We start from the raw sequence: 13,207 nt of genomic DNA on the forward strand, positions 1-13,207 counted from the left end.
ACTAGGGTTCATATGCGATTCGAATCCAGATCTTTTAGGTATTAATCACTGACTTATACCACAGGTCTATCGTGCTAATTATCTAATAACAAACTTAGTCCCTTCTGAAAAATAAGCGAAAAAGTAAATTTTCATTTGAAAGGTCTAAAAATCCAAATCTGGAGATGAAAGGCCAATAAATTAACATTCAAGGAAAAAATTGAGTGAACTTTAAAGCTGTATTCAATAAAATATCTAATAATTGTATTCTAAAATGTACGAAACACAATGCCCAACATTAATTGTAATGTTTCTACTTACAAATACCCTCAATTTAATAAAACACCGAACACATCTGCAAGAATTAAAAAAAAAAACAATTATATTTAGTAACCTGTCTAAAAACTATGCCAGTAGATATGCAGTTTATTATTAAATAATTTCAAAGCAATACTATTAATAATAAAAAATAGTTTAAATCTTTATGACACCCACCAAATGAAGCGCATATTGAAGGGCTCTACTTTGTTTATCTATATGTTACAGGCAAAGTTTGAATTTAAAAAATAAACACTTTAACTAGGCAATGTATGCACTGTCAAATCACTTCAGTTACAGTACACAAAACATAATTTATGAACAAGGTATTTAGTTATTATATGCTTTCTCTAAAAATTAAATAATTTATGTAATAAATAGGTATTTTAAACCATTTATGTAAGATAAAAATTGTTGACAATTTATATATTTCTCTTTTTAATTAGATTCGTTACTGAGTAATTCATGGGGTGCTCACTTCTGACCAACGCAATTTTTTTATTGGCTCTATGATTAGTCGCTTGCTATTGGTTGGTTGTCGCCCTCACGTTCATTTGTTGATGATGTAACTTCACACACTCGCTAGTTAAAGCATACATTACCTAATGAAAGTATACAATAATTGTAGCATTGTTTAGTCACTGTATACTTTATAGAAATTTAACATTGTAACATGTGTATATAATATACTATGTATAGATTTTTATATATTATGTATGAAATAACCAGCAATAATACGAATTACAAAAAATATTTTTTAATACAAGGAAAATAAGCTGCCAAAAAGGTTAGGAACTTCTGTATGTAAGGAATTATAAATACTTATTATATTATATATGGTTTAGTTTGCTTTATTTTTTTTCAAATTGCTTATCTAATTGAAAAATAAAATAAAGATTTATTCTTTATACCATAGCTTTTTCAGACTTACCCGTTGTGTTTCGAATGTTAATTTAATTACATCGTTACACTAGTTTACTTAGGGTTTTGGATAATGACTTATATAATTTTCTTGTATTTTAATATCATATTATTATGTTTCAGATGTATCAAAAGCGAAAAGAAAGAAGAAAGGATTGAACATATGGAGCTGTTGGAACACCTGAAAATTAAAAAAAAATATGTTTAAAAACATATCTGACGTAATTGCAAACAATTGTATAATAACGCGATGATGAATTGTTAAAAATATACTATAGAACTGAATGTTTATTTTCTATATAAAAAATACAATGTGGTATTGATCATGTCATTCTATTTAAATTGTTGTTGTATATTTTTCGTTTATTTTAAATATAATATTATATATGCAAATATTAATTACGAAGGGTGCTTTTAGTGTGGTGTTGTTTGTGTACGCCTTACTGTATAGATTTGTTGCAAATGTACAGTTGTTCGGAGTGAGAAATATTTTATGTTTTAATATGTAATATAATTTGGTTCAAGTGCATTTATTGTATCCTCAAAATTAATTTCAATCTCGACAAAGTTGGGATTCGGGACCAAAGGATTAATTGACGAAAGCAGGATTTGATTTGTTAAATTATAAATATTCATAAAAATTGCAACCACACTTGAGATTACGAATTCTATTATATAAAAGTAGTAAATTAAATGTTGACAAGTATGTAGGTCATAATATCATAATCAAATTATAACTAAATTTAATTTACATGATTTGACTGTTCATTTCAAAAAAAGTTTCATAAAAATGATTTTTATTTATTTAATATATGATTTTGTGTATCTTTCCTTTTTATATTATGATTTAATTGCATTTTAATATTGTAGCAACGAGAAGTCACATCATTTTTTTATGTAAAAACATGAATTTTAATCAAATATTTAATGTGATATCATATGTTTCTTATTGTATTATGTTTATTGCTTCTCACTTATGAATGTGATTGTATATTAAAATTATTAATAATTAATAACGTATACATATGTTAATCCACATCCATAATTAAGCAAAACGGAATCATCAGGAATGTTTCCTATTTAACATGTAAAAGATCAAAAAGTTCCCAGATGCACCATTGAAACTGTTTCTATAAATTAGCGTGCATTTCTCAAGTGAAATATAGTCTTATTACTATATATATGAATTATTATTACTGTCGCTTAACGATGTATTTAACTTTTATTATTACTATACTAGATATTTTTGTAAAGAACTATCTTATCGATGGAATTTTAACGATTTCCAAAATTTATAAATTGTTTAACGTAATAATAAACAATAATAGATATGTATTATTAAAAACATAATTTTTATAATATTGTATGTAGCATACAAAAATAAAACGTTGAATTAATTAACGAATTTCATTTTCTTCTTCGTTTCTTCCTTTATTTACGGATCACACAGGTTTTAAAAATCACAATGAAAATATTATAGCCATATCTTTTATTCACTATAAATAACACCACATATAATCCGATAAAAAAGTTGTTAAAATTATTTATTTTTAATGTCGTTATATTGGCCAGTTAGATCTTAGTGGGTTCGATAGTTTCTCCGCTACGAATTTGTCCCCACCCGATCAATCTAAACATTACAAAAACATAAACGTAAACTCAAAACAACATAAGGTACAAGTATAACACTATAACATACCTCCAATGTTTTTCAACTCTTCTGCTAAGAGCGATCTTTTCACCGACTTCGGTACATACAGGATTGGTTAAGGCGATTTTGGCTAAATCAGCTTTAGCAGCAATTACTCGTCCGCCGGTACTCAAAGATCCAATATTCACTAATAATACCTATAAATAAAAATATTAGACGAACCACAATTTGAATTATATATGTATTTATAAAAGCAATATGCGTACCTCATTCTTGGTCAATTTTTGAACCTTAGCCGCTTTCTTATCACCTTCCGTGCGAACGCCGAGCAATCTTTTCAGCAGATAATAAGACACTTCCAAAACGACGAAAATTCCAGGAAGAGCACCTACAGCACCCAAAACCTAAACAATAAAACAAACTTTAAAAGAACTCTAATAACATAATATTAGATGGATTAAGATATTATTTACTTGTCCCACAAGACGATCGGCTCTGCAAAGAGTGGGCTCAATTTTGGTTCCTACACCGATCAAACCACCGGGGACGGCAAATTGCAGTTCGTTTTGCTCAGTATAGAGCGACACGATCCTCGAGAAGATTGGCTTGCATGTCAATTTGCCTTCTGCGTCTTTACTAACAAGACCCGGACGAACCTGCAAAATATAACAAACAATCAAAATATCATCTCTAGGTAAAATAACGAATAGCACTGCACAAGATTTTTGCCACAAAGATAACTAGATTTATATTATTTTTCTCATTTTATAGATATCCAATATAATGTGTTTAACTCATTATTTAATACAAAATAAAATTATTTTTAATCGCAAATTAAGTCACACAGCCCAATTGAAACAATGATGTTTTACAAACACCCAGAAGAAATCATATTTGGAACACTCAAGAACAACGTAAACAATGAGCATGACATACTTTCGAATAACATAAATAATAATCACTAACAAAAACTTCTCAACCATTTGTTACCACTAAGAACTAAGTATTGCATCACCACAATAGAAGGTGCGTACATTAGAGAAGCGAAGTTTGACAATACAGCCTAATTGGCCTAAATAAGCATTTACACTATTATTGTCACTGAAAGGACTTTTTAGATAATTTTACTTTTTCATATTCGACACCACTGATACTGACACTTGAATTACAATATATTTTACTATATTAACCCTTTTAATGCCAGAGAGCGGAAAAATCGTTAGTGTGGGCCGATTTTTCGTAATTTTAAAAACAAATTTATAACTATCCATTTTTTTTTCAAAGTAAAAGGAATACAAAACAGATAAATCTAATATATTTTAGGACTTTCCTAGTATTTTTTAGTATGTGACAAAGCAAGTTGCCGCTGGGCATTTGTTTGCAATGGGATGCCAGATGAAGCAAAACTAAATAGCAGGCATCGCAGAGATGTATATCTTTCAGCTATTTACACATTCTAGTCCCCGTTTAGATATTTACCCTAAACAGATATTTCATATTTTTACAAATTATAATCACCAGCATTTTATTTTATATTCTTATTTTTTTTATCAAATTATAGCTAATAACAAATTGTAAACATTAAAATGGTTTTAAACCAGTAACGTGTATGATATATAATTAGTATGTTTGTAAAATTATTCATATCATCGAAATTAACGATTTAAAACATAAAATGTTTTGAAAAATTTCAACGATTAAAAAAAATCTGTTTCTTTGTAAGATGACAAAAGGGCTATTTATTATAAAATATTTTTATTAATATACACATCATGGAAAGCAGTTTTTTTAAATTAAAAAAATTATATAATTTTTTTCAAAAAATAGTAAGATGATTTTTTTTATAAAAAACGCTAGGCAGTTTTTGCATATATGAGGCAAAATCATCCGGCATCAAAAGGGTTAAATAAAGTTGTAAACTTCCACCAAAATTTATATTCTGTTTTTGGATTTTTTTTATTTATCTCAAATATATAATCAATAAGTGAAACATTAAAACTTAATTTTTTAACTCAACACATGCTTCTAGTTTTCATATTTTCAAGGCTGAAAAACTTCCATTCCATATATCTGCGTAGGTTTAAATAAATGTACTACTATCAAACCATGATTTATGATTTTCACCAAAAAGGACTGCTATTAATTATATTATCTGATCAAAATAATATCAGTATTTTAATATAATTTTATTTGATTATATCAGAATGTATATTTATATTTATATCATATTTATAATGCGGTGATGATATAAATCAATCTTTGTAGCAAAAAGATTCAAAATTGTAGTATAAAAAAAATAGCTTACTTCAATTTCCATGCCGACTTTGAGCACGCCTTGTAAAATTGAACCGCCAGCGACGCCTCCCTTAAGATCGGCGACTTCGCATCCCGGCTTATTTACATCAAATGATCGGATCACGATCATTCGCGGCGGCGACGTAAAGTCCCTCAGCGGAATCGGAATTTTCTTTGTAATATATTCGCACAATACCTATTCATAATACAATTAAAAATTGATCTATTTAGGTTTATTTAAAAATCAAATAGAGAATCAGTCACCTCAATGTTATACTTCAGCTGAGCCGAAATAGGAATAATTGGAGCACCCTCGGCGACAGTGCCTTGAACGAACTTTAAAATTTGTTCGTGTTGCTCCTTAGCCTGACCTTCCTTGACAAGATCTATTTTGTTCTGTAAAATAATTATATGCTTCAATTTCATAATTTCAATAGCGGCTAAATGTTCACTCGTCTGCGGCTGGGGACACGACTCGTTGCCTGCAATGTGAGAAATGTTTATGAATCATAGTAATATATATGTATATATCTAGACATCACGTCGTCAGTATACCCGCAATCAGTAAGAGCGCCGCGTCCATCACGGCGGCTCCGTTGAGCATGGTGGCCATGAGGATGTCGTGACCGGGGCAGTCCACAAAGCTGACATGTCGCACCAGTTGAAAGCGACCGTTGCACGCGGGTCGCAGACACACGAAGCTGTCGTCCTTTGACGAGCCGCCGGATATATAGCTAGCTGGTCTAGGACACTTGGGATTGTCGCACTTGTAAATTTTAGCGTTAGCGTAACCTAAAAATAACGAGATTTATATGCTTTTTTACACTTTCTCCAATCGATGATTTGGTGATTTATTTTATTTAAAAAAATTGATAAAATAATTTCAAAACAAAATTTATTTATACGATTTGAAAATACACTTTTTTAATTTCACATTAACTTTTTGTATATATATATATATATATATATTATAATATATAAATCAAAATAATATAATAAATTGTTCTTCTAACACAGCAAGAACCCGTTAATCAAAAATACTCTAACCTAAATAATAATTAAGTCCCTAAATGCATCGTTTGGCAACGAAGAATTTTTCACTGTTTGCATGATGCAGTCGATTTATGTAGGAAATCAAAGCGAAGAGCAAAGAAAACTTACTAAATACCTAAATACAATAATAAGGGATATTGCTTTTAAAATATTCACCATACATTGTAAAAATTAAAAAACTAACAAAATGACTGAATATGTTCGAACAACCTACCCTTGTAAATGAGCAAATTTTTGTTTATTCCAGTTGTATACAAATTTTAGGTTATCACTATTTTTAATTAGTTAACTATGCATATATAGTGATACTACTTGCACTTCAAGATGCGTTTCGCCATAAAATCCAATATTGTCACCACACAAGCAAAATTAATCTGCTTCTAAGTAATCACCAGAAGTCATTTTTATTGTTCAGAATTATCTCAAATGTCTTGGGTTGAAAATAAACTCATGTCTGAAGCGAAAAAATATTTATACATTATAAATGTATGACTAAATAGTTAATCATGCATCTTAATTTCTCTGTAATTTGCTTTGCTTATATGACGACAATATATATTACTTTACTTTATAAATTAAATAAAACATATTTGATAAAATTTCAATATACAAATATTTCAACCTAAATGTATGTTCTAGTTATTTTTATAGTGATTAAATTTAAACAATACAATCAATATTTTTAAAAAAATCACTCAGTCAAACGAAAAGGTCAAGTGAAAACATTAAAAAAAAATGCAAAATGCCTCTCTTTATAAATTGGCAGAAGTAGAAGTAGCTGCTGCACTTGTAACATGCATCGACAGCAGCGCTCTCATTTGATTTTTGATAGTAGAGTATACTTATTATAATTTTACCAATGAATGAAAATTCAGTATGGTGATGCATGTCTGTCATTACAACAAATGTATGAGTGGACTAAAAAGTTCCAACACATCAGCTGACATAATTGGCACCTTCGAGTATTTTATTGTATTGTGACAACGCCGTTTGAAATTGCAATGATAAAAAAATTTTCATACATAACATTTTTAGTAACTCAAATTACAATTTTTCTTATAATAAAATATGATACGATTAAAGATTTTGAGATTACACAGACAATATTATTGTAGATCTATATTAAAGCTTTTAATATGTTTTCGTTATCCATTAGCTTATTAATACACATAAGAGCAACTTTTCGATTGCATTTGATGCATTTAAACAAAAAATATTTTTTTTTCTTAACAAGTTAAAATTACTTTTGCGAATTTCAAAAATATTTACTCATACAACTATATCTAAATTTTTTTACCATACATTTGAAGGCAACGCCAACAAATACTCTATCTATGAGTGTATTATTTAATTATTAATTAGCGTTTCGAACACCAGCTTCTCTTTTATAATATTATATAAAGTTGTTATCATATGAACTTATTTAAATTACTCATCGAATATAATTAAACTTAGGTTACATTTTAAACAGCATTCGTCAGTGTAACATTTGAACCATAACAAATTGGATCGATACATTAAAACATTCTCAAGCAAATCAATGAAAAATTAGGTGAATGTTACAGAATGCAGTCAAACACAAATTTTCTGCAGTTCTTCGCATTGCACTTGCACTCGGTTAACACTGAGGTTTTCGTCGGTGATTTCAGTTTTTTAGGTGTTCCGTTGCAACTCGTCTCATCTCCCTCCTCCACCTGATCGCTCTTCTGCAAGTAATCGAAACACAGTTCTTCTCCGGCGGCTACTTCCTTCACGGTGAACAACGCGAGCATATGAATGTTCGGATCCAAGCAATCCGACCAGACAGCCCACACGCCCAAATTTGGATCGCAAGAATGGTTTATAAAATGGGACACGTTTCCGAAACGAGCCGCGTCTAATGTATACTGTGATTCGTTACAGTCGAAATCGAGGTCGAATAAATACGTGCGATTCTGAGCATCGTACACTTTGCCTCGTTTATTGGCCTCTTCAGCCGTGATCAGCTCGCCGATGTATTGACACACAAATTTATCTTTAGGGATTCGAGTTAGGGCTTTAACGCCCCATCCTCTCCCGTTGGACGTTTTAAAAATGCACAATTTAATCGATCTGCCTTTCTGAACGACTCTGTTTACGCAGTCTGCCGAACATTTGCAAGCTTTGTTGCATTCGAAGATAGGAGTGCCGAGATCAACTCTTATGCGACCCTTATGGGTGTAAGCGAAAAATCCGCCCGATTTTCCGCACGAGCAGTTTGACTTGCAAGAGCATTGTTTACAATCGCATCCGATTGGAGGATCGTTCGGTACGACGATGCCGATTGGTTTGATATCGTTCACATAAGTGAAGTTCTCGGGTGGTCCGGCAAGATCGACTGTATTTTCAACTATTAAAGAATTTAAACCGTCTATCTCGTTGATGTTCTTTTCCCATGCGGACAGCACCTTTAACTGATTTTCACGAGCTTTATATGATTCCACTGCCGCGTAGCCTTCTAAAAAATTAGCTTTATGCACTGGGGCATCTTCGGGATCTTCGCACTTGTAACAATTGAACAAATACAATAGAAGCTCTTGATCCGGCGGCAGCAAACTCTTCATTTTCCAATGCTTCTCTAATATAGCATCGGTCAAAACGAAATCTGCCAGCAGCTCAGCTTTCAATTTTTCCAACTGTTCTTCGTTAGCGGCGTATTCGCTTTTAAAAAAGTTGTTCACTATATTAAAACAGTTCTGCAAATTGTCTACAGGCTCCCAAGTGTTTTCCGTGTCCGGGTAGCCCTTCCATTTCACGAAAAAATAAGGCACACCACACACTTTCATGTCCATAACTTTCTCCACGACGTACTCCTTTTGAACACGCTGTCTCTTCCGATTCCCTTTTTTCGTATACATTTTAATTATGTCTTCAGACAGTCTCTCTGCAAAATAAATTAACCTGCGAAATCATTACATGATTGTTGCTGTGATATATAGTAAAATATAACAAGAATACTAATAATGTCACATTTTAATAAGTCTACTTTACTTTTATTTAAAGCTCTGATTATAAAAAAAGTTACAACAAACTTATATTGAATTGAATTGTAAACGATGCTTTGCATTCTAAAGGAAAAAATTGATATTTAAATTTAAATAAATTTAAACTTCAATAAAATGTTAATATTTCGGTACTTTCATATGGTTAGGGAGACAAATTTATTCTAAAAAAAATATTTATTTATTTGTTATATATTTATATACGATTATATTTTCATTGAAAATGAACGTGTTCAAACCACCTGTTTTGCTGCATTCATGGGGTGTTCACTATTCTGACAACGCTCACTCGCTGCCGCTCATTCGCACCTAACTAGTTCAAATTCTAAAACGTATTTATGTAGCAAAACAACGTTTTGCTACATATGTCAGAAAGTGAACACCCCATTAATAACTCTCTGCAACGAATTTACTTGAAAACTGTAATTTATAATTGTATATAAATAAATAAAATGCTTAAACAAATGAACAAATATATTTTTAAAATAAATTTGACCCACGATTACAGGAAAGTAACTTTAAAAATTAACATAATAATTATTTTACTCAAGCCAAATTTTGGCGTTTGTTTATTACGATGGCATCATGCTCAAATTTTGGATAGTTGCGAAACGTCCATTTGCTGTTCAAACCAAAACCAAATCTAAGCAAATTAACTATTATATTGTTATTGTATTAATTTAGGTTGGGTTTGGGTTTCAATAGCAAATGGACATTTCGCAACTGTTACATTTGAGTGTAGCGCCATGATAATAAACAAGTACCAAACAAAATCAAGGTATTTCGTCTACTAATCCTTAAAATCAGCATTTTGTTTATTTTATTTATATTGAGTTTTTTTGTAAAAAAAAATTTTTAAACTAGAAATACTTTTTTTATGATTTTAAGTTTGATCTTATGCGAACCACAGTTGAAAACAATTGATAAAATAATTTTAACATATGTAGCAGTACAAGTTGAAACCTTTGATAAATTTTTTTTTAATTCTTTTTAATTCAATAGTCATGTTTTTGTTATAACTGTGTTGTGCAAATTTCTCGGGAAATAACCTTTTTCACACATCAAGCAATTAAAAAGTTGAGACAGCTTTTGCGCATGCGGCAAATTACTTCACTATGAGTGCAAGTGCGGCAGTGGCTGGCATAAAATCGACCAGTACCGAATACCCTTATTTTTATAAAACCATTACTATTAGCATCATCGAAATAAAGCAATAGGTAATTGCAAGAACACAAGAATTTATTTGAGGGATGAATGCATACCACATGGGCAATTTTATGTTGCAACAAAAAACATCGACTACAAGCGTTGAATGATAACAAAACGCATAAATCAGGTACAAAAAGCTTGTAATCTTAAATAAAATGTGACACTATCGTATTAACAATTCTCTACAATCCGATAGCCAATATAAGAAATTATGTATATATTATTCAGTAATTTATATAAATAGTTTTACTGAACCAAAGAACATACATAAAAATGTTTGCTCCAAATTGGAGAAAAGATAAATACAACGATATTTATCTTAAAATCTTATAAAATAGTTTGCCAAAAGAAAAGATTCACCCAAATATAATAACGCTTTTCATCTGAACCATTACTAGTTAAACGCCAATTATTATTCAATTTGTTTCTCATCTTTAAGATATTTATAGAAAAGCATTCTAAATTAGCTAAGAAATATGTATCATATATGAGGGATATCCGGAAAGTATAAATAATATCAAATAAAATTCAATGTCCCCGTGAATATTATACGATACAATTTTGTAGCTAACATGTAAATGTAAAAAGTAGCTAATTTATGTAGAAATAGCATAAAAATTGAATAAGTAACTTTACTAGGGAAAATAATGATATAAAACGAGTAGTATCGGTTGATATTTAATTTTTTTTTTTGAAATTTCAGTGGCAGTTTGTTGCTGCAATTGAGGCCTCAAATATACTTTCAATAATGCCAGTAAAAAATCGCTTTACTTTCCAAATATCTCTTATATAATATAATATACACAACTTGACATAATAATTTTTAATCTCTTTAACATGGCAGTCTGATCGTAATAAAAAATACACAAAAATAATTAATATATACTCCTAAAGTTAATTATTGTAAATACACATATCCTTACATCTTAACTTATATTTAATTAATGTAATTATTAGTAACAATGTATTCCTGTATTACATTACGTAACAAGAAACCACTATATGAAAACTCATAAGCCTGAGCATTCGAGTAATAACCCTTTGAGTTAGTATGGAAGGAAAGGTTTACGTATATAGCACACGTTTAGCTTACCAAGCTTAATGGTGATGTTTCTCTCGAGCTCATTTTTAAATCTGACAGTCTGGACCCCCGAGATGGCTTTGACGACCGTTGATTTGCCGTGAGCTACATGACCGATCGTTCCGATGTTGATGGTGGCCTGACGGGATATTACTTCGGGCGATACGGCAGTCAGTTTCGTGACATCCTGTAAGCAAATCAAGACGATGGATTATCTATTGTCATAATATTATAAAATATGTATTTTGCACATATAATTTAAAAGTTGAATATTGAGATAATGACACATTATTAATCCATCGGATGTAAGAATTCCTTCGAGAATAAACCGCTCAGAATATCATTTGACAAGCTAGCTTCAAATTACGTCGATTGTTTTCACTCGACAGAGCTAAACAAGAACACGATTGGTTCTAAATTAGTCTTCTCTCCCATTCATCCAGGCTTCTTTGAAGGATTATTTGGATGTGACACATGTAAAGTGACCATATTTTAAAAATATTAAAGGATACTAAAAATAAAAAGGTTATAACGAAATTTTTGTTCAAATTCCATCAGAATTTTTGTACATGGATCAGTAAATTATAGTACTATCGCGTCTGGCATGTGTTGCCCTAGAAAATGAAAACTTGTGATGAACCTGACGACAATGACTCCGAAAAAACTGGACGTAATGACAGAAGAATACAATGGAGTTTTATTTTAGAGAAAGATAAAATCACATCATCACACCAAATGCTACTCTTGTACTTATTACGAAAGAAAAAGCAATGTAGCACTACACATAATAAAATTTGGGTGGATTTGATGGACCAGCTTTGTTCGCATTATTTTTTTATGCTGAATATTTGCGACATAAATGCAAATGTTATACACGAGTTTTAGTATTGAGTAAAATAATATAAAAAAATAAAATTGAGAACTATGGTCCTCCAAGCGACCTCCTGTGTCTAAGTGGGTTAAAATTTTGGTTCAAACTATATATACATATTATTTATATTGTTAGAAATAAAAATAAAATTAAGTTCGTAAACGGAACAAAATGGCGTATATTCTCTATTTCTTTCATCATTGATAGTCCGCCATTTATAATGTTATCCCCAGAGCGATGACATATGTTTGGTACAATTGTGCAAATCGTTCGAATGCGGTCGTTCAATCTGAACAGAACCAAATAGCGATATATGGATATTAACGTGTCGAAAAGGCGAATGGGCGGAAAGGACGCGCCGGCTGTCAACGGCGACATAACCGCTCTTCGCCACGTGTCCGACGCCGCTCGGAGCGGGCGCCTTCAATTAAAACGGCGGGGGGCCGAGTTCATATGATGCTCACGAGCTTGGAAAGGTCCTGCTGCTGCAGGCAGCTAGCCGCGCGCGCCTCGGCAGCCGACATCTCGCGCCAGTCCTTTCGCCGCTGACACTACACTAAACTGCGACCGCGCCGAATGAGGCCCTGACAACTTTAATTGCGGCCATGTTGCACATGATGTGGAAAATATTTACCATCATTGCGCTACATAAAATCTAGAGCTTCGAAATTATTTAACTATATTAGGTCGTTTTTAAAATCATTTAAACAAACACATATGTGCAAATTTGATCAAATGCATTGCGTCATTCCCTTTCCGATCGATCGCTTCTTTCAGTTTGGTCAATTGTGAGCAGCACTCAGTGGAAT

The 13,207-nt window shown here is 31.2% G+C and overlaps 2 protein-coding genes across 29 annotated transcripts in view; one reads left to right on the top strand and one right to left on the bottom strand.

The window, feature by feature from the left end:
* LOC148234964 (uncharacterized) overlaps positions 1-2,615 on the top strand; it is a 127,954-nt gene extending 125,339 nt beyond the window's left edge. For all 28 annotated transcript variants that reach the window (XM_088186373.1, XM_088186384.1, XM_088186368.1 and 25 more), the window contains one exon: positions 1,342-2,615. Coding sequence is in view for 4 of the 28 variants with exons in the window: in XM_088186394.1 (XP_088042520.1) it covers positions 1,342-1,403 (62 nt within the window). In the remaining 24 variants the exon portion in view is untranslated. The remainder of the gene's footprint in view (positions 1-1,341) is intronic.
* Positions 2,616-2,692: 77 nt separating this feature from the next.
* LOC148234966 (histone-lysine N-methyltransferase Su(var)3-9-like) lies at positions 2,693-12,976 on the bottom strand. Its single transcript, XM_088186035.1, has 11 exons — positions 12,863-12,976; positions 11,540-11,714; positions 9,291-9,303; positions 7,779-9,136; positions 5,720-5,956; positions 5,429-5,646; positions 5,175-5,360; positions 3,343-3,525; positions 3,136-3,273; positions 2,918-3,066; positions 2,693-2,848 (listed from the first exon to the last, which is right to left on the bottom strand). The coding sequence occupies exons 1-11, from the start codon at positions 12,920-12,922 to the stop codon at positions 2,791-2,793; spliced, it is 2,775 nt and encodes a 924-aa protein (XP_088042161.1). The 5' UTR covers positions 12,923-12,976; the 3' UTR covers positions 2,693-2,790.
* Between the last annotated feature and the right edge of the window lie 231 nt (positions 12,977-13,207).

Source organism: Plectrocnemia conspersa, unplaced genomic scaffold (genome assembly GCF_051122295.1).
Source record: "Plectrocnemia conspersa isolate PC_06_02 unplaced genomic scaffold, ASM5112229v1 ptg000005l, whole genome shotgun sequence".
NCBI classification, from domain to species: domain Eukaryota; kingdom Metazoa; phylum Arthropoda; class Insecta; order Trichoptera; family Polycentropodidae; genus Plectrocnemia; species Plectrocnemia conspersa.